At 44.7% G+C, this 24,176-nt stretch overlaps 1 protein-coding gene across 4 annotated transcripts in view; it reads right to left on the bottom strand.

The window, feature by feature from the left end:
* LOC135212664 (endophilin-B1-like) overlaps nt 1-24,176 on the bottom strand; it is a 349,729-nt gene that overhangs the window by 289,023 nt on the left and 36,530 nt on the right. For all 4 annotated transcript variants that reach the window (XM_064246314.1, XM_064246310.1, XM_064246312.1 and 1 more), the window contains exons 2-3: nt 20,434-20,575; nt 862-990 (exon numbers count right to left, since the gene is read on the bottom strand). In XM_064246314.1, coding sequence (XP_064102384.1) covers nt 862-990; nt 20,434-20,575 — 271 coding nt within the window. The remainder of the gene's footprint in view (nt 1-861; nt 991-20,433; nt 20,576-24,176) is intronic.

Genomic DNA, 24,176 nt, shown 5'->3' with positions numbered 1-24,176 from the left:
CTCTCTCTCTCTCTCTCTCTCGCTCTCTCTCTCCTCTCTCTCTATGAAAGATGAATTACTGTATCATAATATCATTAAACTATTATGTACAAAAGTTGAAAATCAATAATAATTCCAATTAGTTAATAATTAGTTTCTTTTAGCAACAATTGTTTTCCAAAATAATTCTTTCGGTAACAAACGTCCATCAGCTGATTCTAAACATAAACAAAAGACAAAAATAGATTTTTATTGCTGTTTATACAATGATATTATAGTTGGGTGCTGTAATCATTACAGTAAATCATGTTTTTTTTTTATCATAAATATGTTCATTCACGAAAAAGATATACTATGTACTTTTAGTTTGGTGCAGCAGCCAAATCATGAAAATAGAAAGGAATTGTTAGGTAATATACTTTTCTTTGTTGATCTGATGAAGGGGAAATTGAAGATAGGAAAGAATAACTTTGAAACTGTCTTGAATTTAGTTTAAGGTGATAGTTGAAGACATATTTGGTGCTTGAACTAAAGTAGGCAGTTATAAACATTGAAATAGTGGTCTTGGGTGGGTTACTTATTAAAGTAGGCAGTTTTAAGCAATTTTTGAGGGGGGTATGAGGGGGGGTACCAGGATAACACGGGTATTTACTTATCACGGGGGTTCTGGGCCCTATCCCCCGCGATTATCGAGGCCCTACTGTACCTTCCTATTGTTAAAGGACCGAGGGTTTGCATACGTATCAGAACAAAACAGATATACAGTATACTGAATAATGAGCAATCAATTACATTTAAATTAGTTCATTTAAGAAATGTCACAACAAATCACCACCCTTGAAAATGACAGATATTTAAACTACTAAAATAAACTGAACTTACCATAAGCAGTTCCAGGCCCAAAATCATTTCCAGCTTGAACCATGTCCAACCCTAAATACTCTAGATTGCTAAGACGATTTGGACGGCGTTTTTCTATTTTTTCAAATAGCATGTCTTCCACTCTGTTACCTGAAAGGCAAAAAGATTCATCACGTACCACATTAGGTTAACTCACCTGTAAAATTTAAACTACAATTATGATCTTATTGTAAAGACATTACGTACAGACTTGCAATACATAGTATTGAAAATTCCGGCATCCTCTTAACAGAGTGACAAACTCATAAGAACTCACTTAAAAAAAAAAAAAAAAACTATCTTAATTTCTAGTAAAAACTTCAATATCAGGAAAAGTAACATTACATTGGAAATACGACATTTTTACCTTATAAGTTTTACATATACTATACATATACTGTTATCGGCAGCCTCAGTTATCAGTGACCTAGTTTTATGGGGCTTGTCTAGCAACAATTGGGTATTGGTGCCATTACATAACTAACAGGCATCGGCGCCAATAAGCGCCAAAAATCGCCAATTTTCTGTTATCGGCGATTTTCACTTATTGCCAGGCCGTTGGAAAGGACCCCCAACCAATAACCGGGGACTACCTGTATACCTACTAAGTAGTACAGGCAGTCCCCGGTTATCGGCGGGGGTTCAAGTTCCAACAGCTTGCTGATAAGCAAAAATCACTGATAACCAAAAATGACACTTATCGGCGCCTATAACCGGTTAATGGCACTTCTGTTAGGTATATATTGGCACCAACGTGTACTCTATTATTGGTGCCGATAACCAGAAATTTGCACATTTTGGCGCCGATAGACAAGTGCCATAAAACTAGATCATCCAAAACAAAGGCTGCCGATTACCAAGGACTGCCTGAACTTACACAGCTATTAGTTTCTACTTAAACGGCAGCTTTAGATTTTTAAATTTATGGTAGCGCTCTTTTGTTTTTGGTGTAGGTAACTGACCCTGCCCACACTGGGGGAAGAATAGGTACAACACAGCTGAACAACTCAATTTGTTTATGCTTTATATCTATGCGTGAAGGGGAGGGTGGGCTCCGATCATGTAATTATTAGGTAATTTTATATAAAACTTTATTTCATTTTAAAAATGTCATTTCTATGTAAGTAGCTTACCAAGTAATTACATAGCTGAATCCCACATTGACAGGAGGTGGGATGCATGAACATATATTACGTACTACTCAAAAACATATAGTAAAGATATGGATTGGAATACAGAGGTTCCAGGCACTGGAACCTAGTAGGCCATTCAGCACTGGAGTAAAGATATGAATTTGAAATAGAAAATTTGTTAGCACTGGTGCAATGCTTGTTGTAATTACTTGGTAAGAGAACTACAGTAGGAGGATACTGCCTCTGGTTGTTGCTCATCTTGATGTGATCAAGAATCGTCCCTGCTTCAGTGGGAGCTTTGCAGTCAAGGAGTATTCCGATGACTATTAAAGCATTGCGAAACAACAAGTGCTCTTGCCCTAAATGCAATACAAAAATATGTATAATCAGATACATATGTTACTTACATGTCAAATTAAAAACATTACCCATCTATTAAAAACAATGACTGGAGGGTACTCTTGGTACGCCGTACCCCGGCTTCCCAAAACTTGATGATCTTAATCAAGGTGAGGTGATAGGTAAAATAGAAGGTATACTCATTATCCTTTATTCACAATACCATGCCAGCCATGGAAAACAGACCTAACGTACTGCAGTCTTCATAAAGTGTCTCAACATCATGTAAGTAATGGGAGGTTAATGCTGATTGACAATTCCAAAATATACATTGAATAATTGCCAAGACTATAAGTTGCATTTCCAGGCCAACGAAGAGGTGATTGCCCTTATCTCTTGGGGTTTAACCTTAAGAATAACTAAGTGAGACTCCAAGATTACATTCCCCAGATAGAGAGCCAAAGCATTCCTGGATAATAATTGTGATGGGTTCTTGACTGAACACCAGAGGCAATGAGAGGGACCTCTGATCTTCTTAGTCCTCTCAAGATAGTGGTTTAATACCTTAAGTGGACATAAAACTCTCTCCTGGTCTGTAGGGCCAAGGATCCCTGTTAAATTTTTTATAGTGAGGGAATGTGACCCAAGGATTGGAACGAGTTTCATTCTTCGTTAAGAACCCCATGGTGAACTTGCAGACCGCATCTCCATGTGAAAATCTCGCCTGTTCAGGCCTGCAACTCGCTAATCCTCTTTGAAGTGGCCAACACAACCAGAAAAATGGTTTTCTTAGTTAAGACCCTGAGGGACAAGGAATGAAGGGGCTCAAAAAAGAGGACCAGATAGCCAACGAAGAACAACATCTAAGTTCCACAAGACTGCAGTCTGGTTATTATGTTTTGAGGTGTCAAAAGACTATCAAATCAGTGATGCCCTGATCTGCTGTTACAGTGGTTCCCCCGTATTCGCGGGGGATGCGTACCAGACGGCCCCGTGAATAGCTAGAGCCAGCGAATAGTTGGAACCCTTATAAAAATGCTTAAAAATGAAGTTTTTATGATAAAACGAAGTTTAATGTATACTTACCTGGCAGGTATATATATAGCTATATTCTCTGTTCCACCTGGCAGAAATTTTCAAAACTCGCGGCAATCGCTAGTAACCTATTAGTAGTTCAGGCAACCACCACCCCGTTACCGTGGCGCTAGCGCTAGGAACCGTTCCCAATTGGGCCAGATCTGAACCTGTCCCCTGAGGGGAGGCGGGTGGGAATTAAATTATATATACCTGCCAGGTAAGTATACATTAAACTTCGTTTTATCATAAAAACTTCATTTTAATGTATGACACTTACCTGGCAGGTATATATATAGCTGATTGACACATTTGGAGGTGGGTCAAGGACAGCAACATTCTTAGAGTATAAAAATATTATTAAAATATTATTAAAACTCCAGGTTCCTTACCTGCTAAGGTAGCTGACTTCATAGGCTCCTGCCTCTAAGCCTGCTTAAACCTTAGTAGCTCTCAACAAGGAAGTGTCCTGTCTGTTGAAGAAGCTAAGACTGGAACTGACAACTGGACGTGACCAATGTGTTGACAGATCCTTACAGCCCTCTTATCCACTGGCATTCAAGCTAGTAACAGATCATTTACCTGAACTACACACACACCATCACCCGATAATACTAACACAATGAGAAAAGTACCGCACCCTTTTCTCAGACGACCAAGAAACACAAACACCATCACCTAATAAAACAACTAGCTTACAAGAAGGTTATGGGGTAGTAACTCCTTTGCCCAATACTGTACCCGAGGACACGTATGGACCTAGCGTCTGACAATTATCGAAGGTTGTCTGAACGTCCCTAAGATAATGAGACGCAAATATTGAATTAGTTCTCCAATATGTTGATCAATAATTTCCTTGAGGGCTAAATTCTTTTTAAAGGCTAATGAAGTCGCCAGCTGCCCCTGACTTCATGAGCCTTCACTTTCAAAATACCAAAGCTCTGCTCTTCACACAACATATGAGCCTCTTTAATTAACTCTCTCATGAAGAAGGCTAGAGCGTTCTTCGTCATGGGGTCTAGTGGGGTCTTTAACTGAACACCACAGAGCATCAGACCTCCCTCTGATAACTCTTGTTCTTTCTAAATAACATCTCAATGCTCTCACTGGGCAGAGAACTCTTTCTTGCTCGTTACCGACCAATTCAGCTAGACCCAAAACTTCAAAGGATCTTGGCCAAGGATTAGCTGGATCCTCATTCTTGGCCAAGAAACCTCTTGGAATGAACACACTGCATTGCCGTGTCTCCATCCCACCTTCTTCGATATGGCCTGAAGCTCACTAACTCTTTTAGCAGTTGCCAATGCTACTAAAAAGATAGTCTTCTTAGCAAGATCTCTCAGAGAGGATTCCTCTAACGGTTCGAATTTGCTAGAAGTTAAATACTTCAAGACCACATCCAGGTTCCACGCAGGTGGCCTGCCTTCTGATTGTTTCTTCATCCCAAACGACCTAATCAGATCTCTCAGATCTAAGTTATTCGAGATGTCTAGATCTGTGTCTAAACACTGAGGTTAGCATACTCTTATAACCTTTAATTGTCGAAACTGACAAGTGTAAATCCTTCCTCAAGTAAAGAAGGAAATCTGCGATTTGGGTCACAGAGGTACTGGATGAAGACACTTTCCCTGTTTTTACACCACTTCCGGAAATTGTCCCACTTCGACTGATACACCGTGATTGTGGAGGTTCTTCTGGCTCTAGCCACTGCACTGGCCACCTCTCTAGAATATCCCCTCGCTCTGACCAGCGTTCGATAGTCTGAACGCAGTCAGACCCAGAGCGAGGGTATTCTTGTGAAACCTGTCGAAGTGGGTTGTTTGAGTAAATCTACTCTTAGAGGAAGAGTCCTTGGCGTATCTACTGTCCATTTCCAGTACCTCTGTGAACCAACTTTGGGCCGGGCCAAAACGGGGCTACTAAGGTCATCCTCGTTCCTTTGCTCTCCCTGAACTTCTTCATCACTTTCCCCAGCACCTTGAACGGAGGAAAAGCGTACAGATCTAAGTTTGACCAATCCATCAAGAACGCATCTACCGCCACTGCGTCCTGGTCTGGAATCGGAGAGCAATATGTTGGTAACCTCTTTGTTCTGGCTGTCGCAAACAGATCCACTACCGGACGGCCCCACAACTTCCACAGGCTCTGGCAAACCTCCATGTGCAACGTCCACTCCGTCGAGAGAAGTTGCTCTCTTCCTGCTCAACAGGTCCGCACCCACGTTCTTCTCTCCTTGTATAAACCTGGTGAGTATCACGACCTTTTCCTCTTCTGCCCAAAGCAGAATTTCTTTTGCCAGATGTAAAGGGGAAAAGAATGAGTTCCCCCTTGCTTCCGAATATATGCCAGAGCCGTGGTGTTGTCCGAGTTGACCTGCACTGTCTTGTTTCGAATCAACTCTCTGAAGTGCTTCAAAGCCAAGAAAATTGCCAACAGTTCCTTCCTGTTTATGTGCCACTTTGTTTCGTCCTTGTTCCAAAGTCCCGACACCTCTTGAGGGCCTAATGTCGCTCCCCAACCCGCGTCCGACGCGTCGGAAAACAAGACGAGGTCTGGGTTCTTCTGCTGAAGCGACATCCCTCTTGCTAACCTGCCTGGAGTTAGCCACCACTTTAATTCCTCCTTTACTTCGGTCGGAATTAGAAACTGGAAGGAATCCGGTTGCGATTTTCTTGGCCATGAATCCTTCAGGAAAAACTGAAGCAGGTCTCAGTGCATCTTCCTAAAGAAATGAACCTCTCTAGTGAAGAGAGTGTGCCCAGTAGACTCATCCACTCTCTTGCAGAGCATCGGTCTTTCTTTAGAAAATCCTGCACCTTCTGAATGCATTGGGCTTGCCTTTCGGGGGACGGAAAAGCCCGAAAAGTCACTGCCGATATCTGAATCCCCAAATAAACTATCTGTTGTTTGGGCTCCAAATGGGACTTTCCCTATTCACTACCAGACCTAGGTCTTTTGCTAAGTCCAATGTTGACTTACGTCCTCCAGACATTGACTTCTCGACTGGGATCTTATCAACCAGTCGTCCAGATACAAAGACACTCTGATCCCTCTTAAATGTAGCCATCTCGCCACATTGGACATCATCCTCGTGAATACTTGAGGGGCCGTGCAAAGGCCGAAGCATAAGGGCCTTGAACTGAAAGACCCTGTCCTGAATCACAAACCTTAGATACTTCCTGCTTCCTGGATGAATCGGAATATGAAAGTATGCGTCTTGTAAGTCCAGAGTCGCCATCCAGTCCCTGGACGTACCGCTGCCAGTTACTGAATCGTTCGTCTCCATAGTGAACTTGGTCTTTTCTACGAAAAGATTCAGTTGACTTACGTCCAGCACTGGCCTCCAACTATCCCGAGGGACTTTGCAACCAGGAACAGACGGTTGTAAAATCCCGGAGATTCGTGATCCAGAACAGGTTCTATTGCTCCTTTCTCTAGCATGGAAGCTACCTGCTCCCACAGAGCCGCTTTCTTCTCTAAATCGTTGTAATTTGCCCCGAGGGCTCTCGGAGATGTTGCGAGAGGAGGTCTTTTCACGAAAGGAATCTTGTACCCTTCCCGAGCTACGTTACCGTTGATCTGCCTTCATTTGTTGCCAAACTTCCCAAAAACCTTGAAGTCTTGGCTCCCACTGTTGGTCTGGAGGACCGAGTTCTCATTCTTTAGAGGGGTCTTGGCTCCTCTTTTCGCGGGTACTCTCTTACCCCTAAATGCGGGTCGAGCGAATGTTCTTCCTCGAAAGGGCTGTTGCGACGGTCTAGTCTCCTTTGGCGTCTTCTTCACCAACTTGGTTGGTAAGAACTTCTTAACCGAAGACGAAAGAAGATCTTGAGTGCTTTCTGCGAAAAGGGATAGAGCTATATCCCTAATCACCTCTGAAGGAAACAGCTGTTTTGAAAGGGGAGAGAACAGTAACTCCGATTTCTGAGAGTTAGAAACTCCTTTTGAGGCGAACGAACACAACAGCGATCTCTTCTTAAGCACTCCTGCTGTGAATAACGAAGCCAGCTCATTCGTTCCGTCTCTAAGAGCCTTATCCATGCAGGACATAATGCTCTTAGCTGTTTCTAAGTCCTGCGAATCCTCTTCTCCTATGAAATTCGCTAGCGCTCCCAAAGACCAATCCAAGAAATTAAAGACTTCGAAAGTCCTAAAAATCCCTTTAAATAGATGGTCAAATTCCGAGGACGTCCACCAGACCTTGGCCGACTGTAACGCCTGTCTGCGTGAGCTGTCCACTATACTGGAGAAGTCCCCCTGGGAGGAGGCAGGTACTCCCAGGCCTAGACTTTCTCCAGTATGCGTACCTACTCCTGATTTAGAAGCTAACTTAGCTGGAGGAAAAACAAACGAGTATTTTCCCGCTTCTTTCTTGTCCTTCATCCAGTCATTCACCCATTGAAGGGCCTTCTTTGCCGAAATTGACATCGTCATTTTCAGGAAGGAGGACTTCTTTGGAGTCCTAGTCTTGGAAAACTGTGATAAGGGGGATAACGGAGCTGTCGGTTTAAATTCCCCCTCAAAAACAGCAATAAGACGTGAAGTCAGAACCTTATAATCTGAAGAAGGTTCTGTATTCTTTTCTTCAATTACTTCCAACTCTTCTTCTGCTGAAGAAATATCTTGCAAGTCGTCGTCGTATTTACGCTTCGTTGACGGACTAGCGTCCTGCCGCCTGCGTCCCTCGGCTCGCGAGGCATCGGCGTCCTGCCGCCTCTCGATGTCTTGCCGCCTGCGTCCTGCGGCTACCGATGCGTCTGCGTCCTGCCGCCTCTCGATGTCCTGCGCCTGCGTCCTGCGTCCATCGTAGACACGCCTGCTTCCTGCCGCCTGCGTCCTGCGTCCACCCTTGGTCCCGCGTCCTGACGTTTGCGTCCTGCTTCTTCCGACACTATTTTCCTCCTAGCGCCAGTGCGCCCTGCGTCCTCGGCGAACGCGCCCTTGTCTTTTCCTTTATTTTCGAAGACTTAATGGGAAGGAAATCGTCCTTACGCCTCGAAGATGCTTGTTCAGGAGCATCCCAAGACTTCACCAACACTGCCAACTTGGACTGCATTTCCCGTAAGAAATGCTTCGTACCATCCTCCTGAATGGTAGACGACGAAGGATGAGGATTACGAGCTGGACTGCGACCTAAAGGAGAGCGATCTTGTACTCTACCCGACGGAGAAATACGAGGGGAGGATCCATAAGAAGATGGAGGCGATTCTCCCAAGGCAATAAGCCATGCCGAGAACGGAACGTATATCGCCAGTGCGATTTGCATCCTCTCTAGCCCGAAAAATCCTTTTCCTCTTGATCGGTACTGCTTCCCCGTCTTCCGAGGATGACAACACCTCAGGACTACTCCAAGCCTCACTATCTTGCACCTGTCTCTCGAGAGCAGTTGATGTCCTGAACGTCCTCTTGAGTGGGCGAGACACCACTGCATACCGACGTTCTCGCTCGGAAGTCGAACCTTCCGAGGACGCACACTTCCCAGTTACGCCTTTTCTGCGGCGAACTGCAACAGCCTGGGAACTTGCAACAGGACTGTTCGAAGGGACGCCTGACCGTGCGTCCTGCCGCCTCTCGCTCAAAACCTCTCTCGCCTCCCTTCGACTGTCGACATGCCTTCTCCCTTGGGTCTGGGAGCTTGACAGAGGTCTAGGTCTAGGAGCACGAGAGAGACGATCAGACGCCCCCTCCACTACACTTTCACTGACATCGAAAGCACTAACTTTGTCTGTAAGTCGCTGTATCTGGTCGCCCATGGACGCAAGGGCAGCGAACACTTTCACAATATTTGTATCGTTCGTCTCCTCCGATACAGCAGCGGGCGCAGGAGATACCTGGGGAGAAGGAACTACCAATTCTACATTAGAAGGAGCTGGAGAGGAAATACAATCACTCCTTTTACTCGAAGAATTTGACTTCTCACTACGAGAAACAGATCTCCTTACACGATCTTTCTCCAGTCTCTCAACGTATTTCATAAAGACCATCCATTCCTTCTCTGATAAATTCTCACATTCAATGCATCTTACAAACGGTATGAGGGTCGACCGAAGCTTTCGGCAGTCTTACCTTACACCCCTCTTTTACACACACTCTAAACATACTTCCAGAGTCAGACATCTTAAAGAACAATCCAAAGCGAATGCCAAGCTAACGTTTCCGAGTACAATACCAAAATCCAAGATCAGTCAGCAACGAGAATGAAAATTCTAGCAGGGAACCACCAACAATGTTGCCGGTTCGGCTGGCAGAGAAAATCTGGCCCAATTGGGAACGGTTCCTAGCGCTAGCGCCACGGTAACGGGGTGGTGGTTGCCTGAACTACTAATAGGTTACTAGCGATTGCCGCGAGTTTGAAAATTTCTGCCAGGTGGAACAGAGAATATAGCTATTATATATACCTGCCAGGTAAGTGTCATACATTAAACAGCCTATTTTGTTGGGTAAAACTCAAGAAAAACCCACTAAAAATATTTATACCTGGTTTTTTTAAGTTTTATCAAAAAAGTTTATTTCTGGGGTTAGCCTGTGTCGCCCTGTGAAATGGTTCCTTTGATACTATTTCTTAGGTATATATATTGCTATGATAAAAATAATGGATTTTTTATTAGTATATGAAATTTTATTGCATACTTACCAAACAATTATCCAGCTGTAGGTTCCCTACGAATGGCAGACAATAGATTCAAAACTTCCACGGTGGCGCTGCCATCGCTGATGTAGGTGACGTCATCTCCCTCCGCTTGAGGGAGCTACAGGTACATCTGCCCAGGTAACATCAATTCGTTTTGCCCAGCCATCCACCTGTGGGGAGGAGGGAGGGCTTTAATTAATAATTGTTCGATAAGTATGCAATAAAATTTCATTTTATAATAAAAATTCCATTTTTATTGCATTGTCTTACCGAACAATTATACAGCTGATTACCCATTGCAAGGATGGGGGGCTGTGGATGTAAGCTTAATTCAAAAATAACATATGATTCTTGAAAAAAGACCCAAAAGCCCTGTTAGTGCCTGTTGTACTTACCTTGTAAGAGAGCTACTGCAGGAGAATACTGCCTCTGGTCAGTGCTCATCTTACGTAGTAGAAGGCTTGGAGTATGACCAATGAGTGCCTCTACATAGAGTGGAATATCCTTGTAGAAATGGTGTTCACCGCTGGCTTGATGAAGATACAACATGAAAACACAACTGTCACCTACACCAAATTAAAAACCTTTACCCATCAAAACTAAAACTAAAATGACTGGTGAGTACTCCAGGTACATTGTACCTCCAGACTTCCCTTTAACTCGTCAACCTTGATACAAGGCGAAACATAGGCTAACAGAGGGAGCAACCCCTTATGTCGTTTCCCCCTACACCATGCCAGTTACAGAGTGGACCGAGAAGACTTACAATCTTCGAACACTGTCTCAATTTCTTTCAAGTAATGCGTAGCAAACACAGATTTAGACCTCCAAAAGGTACTTTGGAGGATAGCGGATAGCGACAAGTTGTGTCGAAAAATGAGGGAAGTCACTACCGCTCAAATTTCGTGCGCTTCAACTCTCAGTAAAGGAAGCACTGCGTTGTTAGCTTGAGTGTGTACTTCTGCAATTAATTCTCTCAGAAAAAAGGAAATAGCATTTTTTGAGAGAGGGCGAGGGGGTTTTTTAAGAGCACCACAAACGATTCGACTCACCTCGAATTTTCTCCGTTCTGCGGAGGTAATGTCTTAATGCCCTCATGGGACATAAGAGCCTTCTTCCTGGCCTATCAAGTCTGTCAGGTTCTTGAGAAAGTTATGCGGCCAAGGATTAGAGAGGTTCTCGTTTTTCGCAAGAAAATTAAACTCCACGGAGTAAACTGCGTCACCTTGAGAAAATCCCACCTTTTTGTCAATTACATGTAGCTTGCTAACTCGTCTAGCTGATGCTAATGCAACTAAAAATAATGTCTTCTTGGTGAGATTCCTCATAGACGAAGAAAGTAGTGGCTCAAAGGGAGGACCCGAAAGCCGTTTAAGTACTAAATCGAGATTCCATGCTATCAAGTCCTTTGACGATTTGGAAGTCTCGAACGATTTAATTAGATCGGAAAGAACACTATTCGTGGTTAGGTCTATTTCTCTGTGTTTAAAAACTGAAGCCAGCATCGTTCCGTATCCCCTAATAGTCGAAGGCGCTAAATGCTTAACATCCCTTAATAATAGAAGGAAATCCAATATTTCGTTCACAGATGTTTCAGAAGAGACTTTAGTTTGTTTACACCGTTTTCAAAACACTCCCCATTTACACTGGTATAGTCTGTTAGAAGAATCTCTTCTGCAGTTCGTGATAGCTTCTGCAGCTCGTTTTGAAAAACCTTTCGCTCTGACTACTCCAGACAGTCTGAATCCTGTCAGTGCCAGAGTGGATAATCCTTCGTGGAATCTTGCGAAATGCGGTTATTTGAGTACGTAGACACCTCTTTAACAGAAGAGCGACTGGTGTCAGTGAAACTTTTTCGTGAAATGACACTGTTTAGCAGCTGCCTTATTAGGCCGAACGGGGGAAAGGCGTACGATTCCAGGCCCGACCAGTCTAGTAACATTGCGTTGACTGACCATGCAAGAGGGTCCGGGACTGGAGAGCAGTGCAGCGGAAGGCAGTTGTTCCTCGAAGTTGCAAATAGGTCTATCATTGGCTTTCCCCAAAGCTTCCATAGGTCTAGGCAGACCTTGGCATCGAGAGTCCATTCCAACGGCAGTACTTGGTGATGTCGACTTAGTTTGTCCACCAACACGTTCATTTTCCCTTGAACAAATTGAAGGATCAACAAAAATGATATTGTTATAATACAATAAAGTTTCATACATACTTACTGGGGCGATATATACATAGCTAAGACTCCGTCGTCCCCCGACAGAAATTCAAATTTCGCGCCACTCGCTACCGGTAGGTCAGGTGATCTACCTGCCTGCCCCTGGGCGGCAGACTCAGGAACCATTCCCGTTTTCTATCATATTTTCTCTCTTCCACCTGTCTCCTGCGGGGAGGCTGGGTGGGCCATTAATCGTATATATCTGCCAGGTAAGTATGTATGAAACAAACTTTATTGTATTATACAATATCATTTTCATACAATGAACTTACCTGTCAAGATATATACATAGCTGATTGGCACCCTTTGGTGGAGGGTCAGAGACAGCTAATATGGAATAGACAGGTAAACAACATATGTTGTAGGTATAAAAGAAAAAACCTTGGTTCCTACCTGATAGGTGGTAGACTTCGTGGCTGTAGCCCGGTAGTCTGCATCACCTCAAGACTTTAGCGAGATATTAGATCTATGGCTACGAGTTCTTGTGGGTGTCGATGGGATAAGAACCGCTTACTCGGCAGAGCCTAAAAGGACTTTGTCAATGGGTACTGGACTTCTATGACAACACACCATTGTGAAGGAGCATAACCAATCCCGACCACCTGAACCTAACCACCATGTTTAAGATATTAGAAATTGCTCTGACTTTATCCCGAACTCATAAACAAACAACCCATAACTCGAAACGAAAAACTCATTTATACAAAAATTCTCAAAAAAAAAATTTTAATACTCCCCTAAAAGATATCACAAGAGTTCCTTACTGAACAACAGTGACTGGCCGCCAGTGCAGCACCGAGCCCTCTTTGTCAGCAGAAATCTAGAACATATCTAGTAGAAACAAGGTATGTACAAATTTAAGGATTGGTGTTTGGCTCCCCGTACCCAGTATTGTATCCGCCGATACAAAAGGTCCCAGAGAAAAACATTTCTCGTAGGTCACGCGAACGTCTTTAAGATAGTGAGATCAAAAACTGAATTGCACCTCCAATATGTCGTGTCAATGATTTTCTTTAATGACATATTCTTCTGAAAAGAGAGAGACGTCGCCACTGCTCTAACTTCATGGGCTTTTACTCTTAAAAGCGGGAAAAAGAGTCGTCAGGACAGAACTTGTGAGCATCCGTAATGACGCTCCTAAGAAGAAAGCTAATGCGTTCTTAGACATGATTCTTGTGGGGTCCTTAATCGAACACCAAAGACTTTGTCTAGAGCTCCCATTTGTTTCTTTCTTTGTAAGAAGAACTTCAAGGCTCTTACCGGGCAAAGAGACCTCTCTGTTTCTCTCCCTACTAGACTCGATAAGCCTTTGATCTCGAATCTCTTGGGCCAGGGATTCGATGGATTTTCATTCTTCGCTAGAAAAAAAGAGTTCTAAACGAGCAAAAGGCCGAGCTTTTGTCTTAAAGCCGACTTCATCTTCTAGGGCATGAAGTTCGCCCCAACTCTTTTGGCTGTCGCCAAAGATAGGAGAAACAAGCATTTTCTTGTTATATCCCTGAACGAAGCTACGTGGGGAGGCTCAAATCTGTCAGACGAAAGGAACTTGAGAACTACGTCCAGGTTCCAGCTGGGTGGAGTTAGTTCCTTCGATTTTGTCGTTTCAAACGATCTAATCAAGTCGTGCAGATCTTTATTCTTCAGCAATGTCTATGGCCTCTGTTTCTAAATACTGCCGACAGCATGCTCCTGTATCCTTTGATCGTCGATACAGACAAATGAGAGACCTCTCTCAAGAACAAAGGAAATCGGCGATTTCGGTTATAGAGGTACTGGAGGAGGACAACTTCTTAGACTTACACCACCTTCTGAATACCTCCCACTTCGACTGATAGACTCGTCTAGTGGAAGCTCTTGCGGGCTCTAGCGATAGCGCTTGCAACTTCGCGAGAAAACCCCCTCGCTCTGACAAGTCTTTCGATAGTCGAAAGGCAGTCAAAGCGAGAGCGGGGAGGTTTTGATGAAACCTCTCGAAGTGTGGCTGTCTGAGAAGATCCATCCTTTTTGGAAGGGATCTTGGGAAGTCTACTGTCCACTCCAGCACCTCTGCAAACCATCTTGTGCTGGCCAAAACGGGGCTATCAGGGTCATCCTTGTCCCGTTGGACGACATACGAACTTTATCAACACTTGTCCCAGGATTTTGAAAGGGGGAAAGCGTACACGTTCCACATGAGCCAGTCCAAGCAGGAAGGCGTCGACCACGAGAGCTCTTGGGTCTTCCACCACTGAACAAAAGACTTCCACGCCTTTTGAAAGGAATGTGGCGAACAGATCTACGTGAGGGAGTGCCCCAAAGATCCCAAAGACTCTGACACACCTCTGAATGAAGAGTCCATTCTGTGTGAAGGACCTGGCTTCTCCTGCTCAGTCTGTCCGCCCTGACGTTTCTCGTCCCCTGAACAAATCTTGTCAGGAGGGAGATGTTTCTTTGTGAGCCCAAATTAGCAGATCTCTTGCTATCTCGTAAAGCGACACTGAGTGCGTTCCTCCTTGCTTCCGAATGTAGGACAGGGCTGTAGTGTTGTCCACATTCACTTGGACCACACTGTTCGTCACAAAGGGTTCGAAGAACTTTAGCGCCAAGTTGAACTGCTAGAAGTTCTTTGCAATATGTGCCAGGACACCTGTGCTGCCTTCCAGGCGCCTGACACTTCTCTCGGTCCTAGTGTTGCTCCCCAACCCTTCTCCGATGCGTCGGAATACAACACTCGGCTTGGGTTCGGAACTTCCAGAGAAATTCCCTTGTTCTCTTTTAGAGGGGACAACCACCATTGCAGGTGTGGTTTCATCTCCATTGGAAGGAGAAAACTGTCGGAGAGAAGTCCCGTCTTCCAGTTCCAAGATCTCCTTAGGAAAAACTGAAGAGGGCGAAGATGTAGTCTTCCTAGAGGAAAGAACTGTTCGAGCGAGGAAAGGGTGCCTAGCAGGCTTAACCATTCCCTCGCCGAAGTCCGTTCTTTCCCTAAGAAGAAAGAGACTTTTTCCAAGCCTCTCACGATTCTCTCTTGCGAAGGAAATACTCGAAAACCCCCGAGAATCCATCTGAATCCCCAGATAGACCAAGTTCTGTCTGAGAATCAGCTGTGACTTCTCGAGGTTCACGAGTAGTCCCAACGCCTTTATCAGGTCTAGGGTCAAAGAAAGGTCCTCCAAACACTGTCTCTCTGTTCTGGCCCTGATGAGCCAATCGTCCAAATATAGAGAGATGTTGACGCCTTTGAGGTGAAGAAACCTCGCCACATTCCTCATCAGGTTTGTAAGACCTGAGGAGCTGTGGACAGGCCGAAACACAAGGCCCTGAACTGAAAGATCCTTAACCCCCCGTCATGAAACGGAGGTACTTCTTCGACGAAGGGTGAATCGGGACATGAAAATAAAAAAGGCGTCCTGGAGATCCCCAGCGACACCATCCAATCTCCTTGACGTTAACGCCGCAAGGACTGAGGCCGAAGTCTCCATAGAGAACTTCTCCTTTCGAACGAACTTGTTCAGAGCGCTGACATCTAGAGCTGGTCTCCAGTCCCCCGAGGCTTTCGCAACCAGGAAAAGCCGATTGTAAAACCCCGGAGAGTTTTGCTCTAGAACCAGTTCTATAGCTCTTTTGTCCCACATTTGATTCACCATCAGACGAAGAGTATCCCTCAGTACAGGGTCCCTGTATCTGGCTGACAGTTCCCGCGGAATGGTCGTTAGTGGAGGACTGTCTTGGAAGGGGATAAGATATCCTTCCTGATTATGGACATGGAAGAGGCGTCTGAGTTTATGAGTGACCAGGCGTCTGCAAATTCGAGAAGCCTGGCCCCCACTGGTGTTTGGAGGCTGTCTGTCTCACTTCCCTTTCTTAAAGGGACGGAAGGAGCCTTACCTCTCCTCTCAAGACCTCTTCTCTTAGAGGTAGCTCTGGAGAAGAGTGGCCCTCCTCCGAAAGGGCTGAACCGTAGAAGTCGTCCTTTCTTGTCAACTGAAACAAGTGGTCTCTTCTTCTTTTCCTTGCAGTTGTTGCAGGAGAAGATCCTGAGTCGCCTTCTCAGTCAGTGATCGAGAAATGTCCTTCACTAACTGAGAAGGAAACAGGAAGTCAGACATGGGAGCGAAAACCAGGGCTGCTCTCTGTGAGGGAGAAACCGCCTTGGTTAGGAAGGAAACTAAAAATACTCCTCTTCTTAAGGAGTACTGCTCCGAAAAGAGAGGAGATTTCTCCCGATCCGTCTTGTACCGCCTTGTCAATACAAGCAAGAATACTCAGAATGACTTCGGGGTCAAGACCATCCGAGTCATGAGCTTTCTTAGACATCACCCCAAGGGACCAGTCTAGGAAATTAAACACTTCCAAAATATGGAAGAGTCCCTTGAGGAGATGATCCGTCTTCCGAAATCGCCCAAGACACGCGAGCTCCATTCAAAGCATGTCTCCTTGACGAGTCAACCAAGGTTGAAAAGTCCGCTTCGGCTGCCGCTGGGAGAGAAAGGCCCATGTTCTCCCCAGTTCGGTACCAGAAACCTCTCTTGCCAGAAAGTATGGCTGGAGGCATACAGAAGGTGGTCCTGCCCAGATCCTTCTTAGACAACATCCATTTGTCTAAGGACTGAAGCGCTCTCTTCATAGAGATCGTAGGTCTCATCTTCAAGACCGACGAAGACTTAGGCACAATCGCACTCGAAAACAGTGATCGAGGCGAAGGAGGAGCGGCAGGAGTTAAAGAATCTCCGTATTCCCGTAAAACAAGAAGGTCAGTCAGAACTTTATAGTTCGAGACTCCTCTACCGTCACCCTCTTCTTCCGAATCTCCTTCTACACCTTGGTGGAGAATCGGCCTGGAAAACGAGAGGATCTTCATCCCGTTCTCTCTCTACTGGGACACAAGCTCCTACTGAGGCAGAGGGGCTCATAGAGTGACCGACTATCCTCTCACGTCTAAAAGAAGTCTCGCGTCTGCTTGACTTCTCGCGTCTGAACAGTCTTCCTCGCGCTTGGCTGGCGCCTCGCGCTTGTCCTGGCGCCTACGCGCTTGTCTTGGCGCCTTTGTCGCGCTTGGCTGGCGCTTCACACTTGGCTGGAGCGTGTAGCCTGGCTGGCATCTCGCGCCTGGCTGACGTCTCGCGCTTGTCTGGCGCCTCACGCAATGTTGACTCGCCTCCGCGCTTGGCTGAATCCTCGCGCTTGGCTGGCGCCTCCACGCTTGGCTGAATCCTCACGCCTAACTGGCGCCTCGCGCCTGGCTGGCGCCTCACGCCTGAGCGTATCCTGATCTAGAGCAACTCGCTCGGATAGATCCTGACGTTTGTACGAATCTTCGCGCCTGGAAGACGTCCCCATGTCTGGCGGACGCTTCACGTCTGGCTGGTGAAAGAAGACGAGACTTCTTAATAGGAAGTCTAGCGTCCTTCTTGCGAGGGGGTGGGGATCCCTCGAAAGAACTCCAACCAAAGAGGCAATCTGCTCTTGAGCTGCAAGCAATAACCTCTTGGAAGCCACCCCAGCGTCCTCTTCAATAGAAGAAGCAGGAGAACTCGAAGGAGTGCGATCCTCAAATACTGCTCTAGGAGGCGTCGAAACCAGCTTAGCCTTCTTGATAGAAGAGGGAACTTCCTCCGAGAAGCGTTCCGGGCTCGAGTCGAACGCTCCGCTCTTTCCAATTGCCTTTTTTTTCAGTGGCCTAGAAAGATCCGAGTCCTTCCACCCTCGTTTAGGTGAAGGAGAACCGGACGACGAGAAACAATCTCGTAGGACGCTTCTATTAGAGCGGTCCTGAGCAGACTGTAACGAAACAGAACCTGCTGAAGGGACGCCTGACCGTTGGGGATTCCCACAACCTCCGTACGACTTTCGACTTTCCTACTCCTCTGGGTATGTGAGTTTGGAAGAGGTCTAGGCCTGGGAGCATCGCAGGGACGGTCAGACGCCCCCTCACACTGGGAACACTCACTTCACTTAAGTAAAATCACAATCACCTAGCCTTGACCTTGCATGGCCGCCATCTTTGTCTTCATTTTACGAAGAGTAGCCTTCAGATTGGCGATTTCAGAAGCCGAATCCGAATGCAAAGCCTGTGAGGATTCAGATACATAGGGAGAATCATATTCATTAACAAAAGGAGAGTTAGACTCAGAAAAAGGCTCAATAGGCCTTGTACTCACACTCTTTTGTGCAGCCCGTCTAATCCTAATCCCTCTCTAACTCTTCAAGTAAGTAAGTTAGTTTAGTCTTCCATTCATTAGCATCCAACTTTTCACACTCAATACAGGTGTTAGCCAAAGAACAGTCAAACCCCCTACATTTACGACATACAGTGAGGATCACCCAAGCCTTCGGTATCCTCACCTTGCAGCCTACATTCACACACACTCTCACACTAACACTTGAATCAGACATTCTATTAGAAAAATCAAAAAGCAAGTCCAAATCCAGTCCACAGTAGCGAATGCCAAAACAACGATCCAGTACGTCACCAAGAAATCCAATAAAGATGATCAATAAAGTCTTGAAAAGCGAAATTCCAGGTCAGGAGGTAGTAAACAACAATGTTGATACCACCGGCGACAGAGAAAATATGATAGAAAACGGGAATGGTTCCTAGTCCTGCCGCCCAGGGCAGGCAGGTAGATCACCTGACCTACCGGTAGCGAGTGGCGCGAAATTTGAATTTCTGTCGGGGACGACGGAGTCTTAGCTATGTATATATCTGACAGGTAAGTTCATTGTATGAAACTTGAAATTTTTCTGCCCACAGAAGCAGATCTTTTGCAAGGTTGTAGAGGGTGAAGGAAAACATTCCCCCTTGTTTCCTGATGTCCCATCACGAGATGAGAGAACGCCTAAAGTCCCAGGTACACTGCTAATAGCTCCTTCACGTTGATATAAAGAGAGCGCTGAGTTTCTGACCATTTCCCTGACGCTTCATTCTTCCCCAACAGGGCTCCCCAACCTGCGTCGGATGCATCTGAAAAGAATTGAAGGGTTGGGTGGAGCGGACGAAGTGAAAGACCCTCTACCAGTCTTGGTTTTGAAAGCTAGTGTTCCTAACAGACGGGTCCAATGGTTGGCAGAACAGAATTTGCGGTCCAGGAAGTCCCGGACTACTTCCATACACGACTGGACTATCTTTGGTGATAGAAAGGCCAAAAAAACTAGAGAGTTCAGAGTCATCCCCAAATAGAGAATGCTCTGAGTCCGAATTAGCAGAGATTTCTCCTCGTTTATAAGAAGACCTAATGAGTGAGTTAATGAAAGAGTCCTCTTGAGATCCTTCATACAGTGACTTTCCGAAGAGGAGCGGAGAAGCCAGTCGTCTAGGTAGAGTGACACTGATGCTCAGGAGGTGTAACCACGTCCCCAAGGGAGCCAGCATTCGCGTAAATACTTGCGGTGCTGTCGAGAGGCTGAAGCAAAGAGCTCGAAACTAGTAGGTCTTGTCCATGAACACAAACCAAAGGTATTTCCTGGAGTCCTGGTGAATTAAGATGTGGAAGCATGCGTTCTGCATATCCAGGAATGGAGTCGCAGAGGGGCAGAGCCCTGGGTGATCCAAGTTCTCCGGTTTGGTTACTCCATTCCTCTCAAAGACACACTGCCTCTATCAAATGTTCCCATCGCATTACCTGCCTACTCTCTAGGCTTGGAGAAATTTGTAGCCTTAAACTCAAGAGATAGAGACTCTCGTGCAGAAGGCGGTCATAGAGGAGATAAGCGACAGACTATCCCCGGGGTTTTACAACCGTCTGTTTGTAGTCCCCAAGTCATCAGGGGGCTGGAGGCCTGTACTGGATGTAAGCGAACTAAACTTGTTCTTCCCCGATAGTGGGTGGGGCTAGTAGCATACACAAAAACTACTATAGCTATGTAATTACTTGGTAAGTTACTTATATGAAACTTGCAGTTTTGCTTCTACGGGAGATTCCCCTTAAGACTCTTACGAAATGATCTCAGTCGGCTCTATCTCTATCGTTTCTCCTATGGAAATTCTTTTGTGCTTTCCCTCTTTCACTCAAGTTTCCACATCAATGGGAATCCAGAGGAATCGAAAGAGCCATGAACAACCTTTACTATTGAAGTTTGCCCCTCTGGGATACATTAAAAAATTCTAAACTACTGATTAGTTGAAAAAACAGTTCACAACAGATATCAAGCAAGGACATATATGTACGTAATTATAACAGGCTTACCTGGGTTGGGGATCAGAACAGACTCTGCTCCTGTCACTAATTTTTCGGTCCATGTTCTGGCAGATTCTGCTTGCAAGGACAGAGATTCAAAATGGCCATCTAACTCTGTCTTCTCTGCATTCCCAAGTTTTTCTTCTGTATACTGCAATATCATTGAAAGTGAAAAAAAACCCTCATCACCCATACTCAACAGATTTATATAACAATTACTGTACAATATGAATTGGGATGTACTTACTGTTAAAGATCGCTCATATCTCCACGCCTATTGGCACAGAGACAGATTTATAAAAAAATTACTGTAAAATACTGTATGACTGATAATCTTCACACCTAAACATAACATTTTACAAAATAAAATCTACTCCATAATACAAACCCATGAGCCCTACTTGCTTATTCTCCATGTTATCCTGACTCACCTCAAGTATAGGGTCGGGAAGCGGCCATTATTATGTAAACTGAAGGACTGGTATTACACAAAAATTCTAATCTTGAAATATCTCATTTAAACGCAACTCTATCAGTTTGTATCTGCTAGAGCAGCTACACAGATAGGAAGGCCTTCTATTATAAGTAAAACAAAAAAATTAAGCCAAGATACTAAAGCAGGTAGGCTTTTGAGAGAAAGAAGACAGAAAATAAGATTCTTGTATACTAATAAGGATTTGAGAGTTTTGGCAAGAACATTGTGGTATGACTGTAAAACATCTCCGCCAAGAAAAAAGAAAGGGATCATAAAGACCCATGCAGAAGGGTAAGTATCTCATACCATGTGTACTATGATCTTTATTAACCAACTGATTTGAAGTTCTCTGGTAGCATGACAGCAATAAAATTTATCATAGAAAAAATTACCACGCTTCTGAAATAAATCTCAAAATGACAACGGTATTATATATATTGCATCCTATTTCAGAATCCTAAATACGTAATTAATTCACAGCACCCATGCATCTGGTATCCAGCCCTGTAACTTATGATGATCCTGATGGGCTAGAGATCAGCCTGTCACAGGGCTGGGAACTGGCCATTATCTCCCAAACTGTCAGCGAGTGAACATCGCTCCCACCTCTCCTGACAGACATGTCTTTCAAAAGGTATAACTTTCATTACACCTCAGTTTTACCAGAAGAAAAGTAGTGTTTCCCAATTTTATCACTAATCATCGTCAAGCCAATGACTTAAGGATTATAATGTATACTTCACATTTAACCCCTATGTTAAAGAAAAAAGCTGAATTTCCTTCCTCTTCTTCTCCTAGGACAACAACACTCCTGCCCCTCCTCCTCTCTATTAGTCTACTAGTATACAGTGGTAACCACGTATTCGAGGGGGATGTGTACCAGACTGGCCCCCTTAATAGCTAGAACCCACGAATAGTTGGAATCCCTATAAAAACACTTAAAATGGCCTATTTTGTAAGTTAAAACTCAAGAAAAACCTACTAAAAATGTTTATTACCTGTTTTTTTAATAGTTTTATAACAAAATGTGCATTTTATGTTGAAATTGATGAAAAAAATGAATTTCTGGATATTTCTCATAGAAAAATACCGCGAATACACGAATTTCCTGCGAATAATGGGTGGATATGTTCCAGGAAAACAAAAAATTTCCAGGAGAACTGTGTGAGGTCCAACGAAATCAGGACGAAGCAAACGAATACAGGGGTGTCCACTGTACTACATTCCTTATAGAGAATAACACTACGAATTAAAAAATTATTTTTTTCTCTTTTGTTTCCCTTATTCTTTCTTTTCATCCTATATCCTAATTCTGAGTCTATAAGGAGCATTTTGGCATACAATGTGATTGTTTATTATTGAGGTTACTTAGGGAGATATTGATACCTTATGGAGGAAGTTCATTCATCTCATTGATTTTTCTTCACTACAATCTTTTCACCTTTTCTCTTATATCCCTCTCATTATTCCTTTTTATTATATATAAATATATATATATATATATATATATATATATATATATATATATATATATTTCTGGGCTCAGCTCGTGTCGGCCTATGAAAGGAGCCTTAATATCATTCTTTCTAGGCAAAATTAATCTAAAATTACCAGAGAAAAAACAAAATTAAGAAATGTCAGTAAAACTGACTCGCTCAACAATCTATAAAAGAAGTGTCGGTATAGAATAGGGGCGAGTGGGATCACTACCACGAGACATTCACCATTTAGACCTTCCAATCAAAAAATCCCCACTAGAGAGAGCTGATACTAACGGGTGATGCGGCCGCTACAACTACTACTAGGGACGCCACGGACAGCAGCGCCCCTAGCGGTCATCCTTAATTTTTAGCAGTACGCGTTGTACGCATTTTTTCACGTGTTCTGTTTATCTTTGGATTTACCTCCTTTTCTATCATGGAACGTGCTGCCATCGCATCGGCTAAGTTAAGTGCCTCATAGGTAGTATTTTACCGTTTTTTAGTCTTCCAGGGACCAGTATTTTCCTTCTAATAGGTCATATACGGTTTCCCGGTCGACTCGTGGCGGCGCCATGCTGCCTCATGTTAAGAATTCCCGGTCTTCCATACTGGGACTTCTTGTACTTATGGGCTTACTTTATCACGTTCATCGTTTTTTACATCACCTTTTTAGCTAGGTTAGCCCATTTACCAATTCTCTTAGTTTGGTATTTAGGGCTATTCTGTGTTTCTGGCCCAGCATCCCGGCTCTTGCTCTTCATCGGCTATCGCTGGCTCCGAGTATGTCTTCTGTTCCTCGGAACATTTGCCTCCTCCTGGGTTCTTCTTTTTCTTTTACTAAAAGTGTCTTTTCCACCTTTTTTTTACGATGTAATTTTAGTTCTATTTAGGGTGTTAGGCTAGCCTAGGTGCATGTCCCATGTATTGGTACAGCCTGGTTCACGTGGCCCTCCCACGGTTGTGTTGCTATCGCGGCTTAGGCCACTTGCGGTCACGTGTTCCATCGCACCTTACCCTTCCCTTCCCCTTTCCCTCCCTACCAGGTATAGGGAGGGGTCTGGGGGACCCCTTGGTTGCCATGACAACCTCAGTAGCCTTCCTCCCTCCTTCTCTGAGGAGGCCAGGGGTTCTTCCCAGCTGGGGTATAGGGCGACCACTTGTTTCGGGTACCGGGTCACCGAGCGGGTAGTTGTTGGGACGGGGAGGAGTAGGCCACCCCCCCCTCTCTCTCTCCCGCCGCGTTAGCCGCCGGGGACCCCCCCCCCCATTGCTCAGTCCTTTCCCCTACTATAACGAACGAGCCTCCGCCGCAGCCGGGGCACCTTTGGTTATAGTTTCGTCTTGGCTCCGCCAGCGGGCGGGTGGCACCTAGCTAGTGGTCTATTGCTTGCCTACTATATCCTTCCCTTTTTTTTCCGCTACCGGAGGAGAGCTTGCTTCTTATACCCAGGGCACTCTTCTAGTGACGGGGGAAAAGTTTGATATTTAGTTCGCTATTTTTTAAAGGATATACCCTAATTTTACGATGAATTTTAGTATTATATAACTGTGTGTATACCATCTCCGTCCGTTTTCCTCCCTTTTCCCGTCGTGGTTTCATCTCTCACCACCACACCTGGTTGGATTCTTTCTCTTGTCTCCGGCGTAGCCTTGGACAAACTCCAACCATCTTGTTACCACACGTATTATGCGGGGCTCTGTTTTAATCTAACTTTCTCGCTCCGTCATACAGCGAGCAATTGTTAGGGCTGTAGTGTTCTCCTGATGCTTATGTATCTTTCCACTTACAGGCTACC

The sequence above is a fragment of the Macrobrachium nipponense genome, chromosome 41, assembly GCF_015104395.2.
Source record: "Macrobrachium nipponense isolate FS-2020 chromosome 41, ASM1510439v2, whole genome shotgun sequence".
NCBI classification, from domain to species: Eukaryota; Metazoa; Arthropoda; class Malacostraca; order Decapoda; family Palaemonidae; genus Macrobrachium; species Macrobrachium nipponense.
Note: the sequence above shows the minus strand (reverse complement) of the source record. Positions and strands in the feature narration are given on the sequence as shown.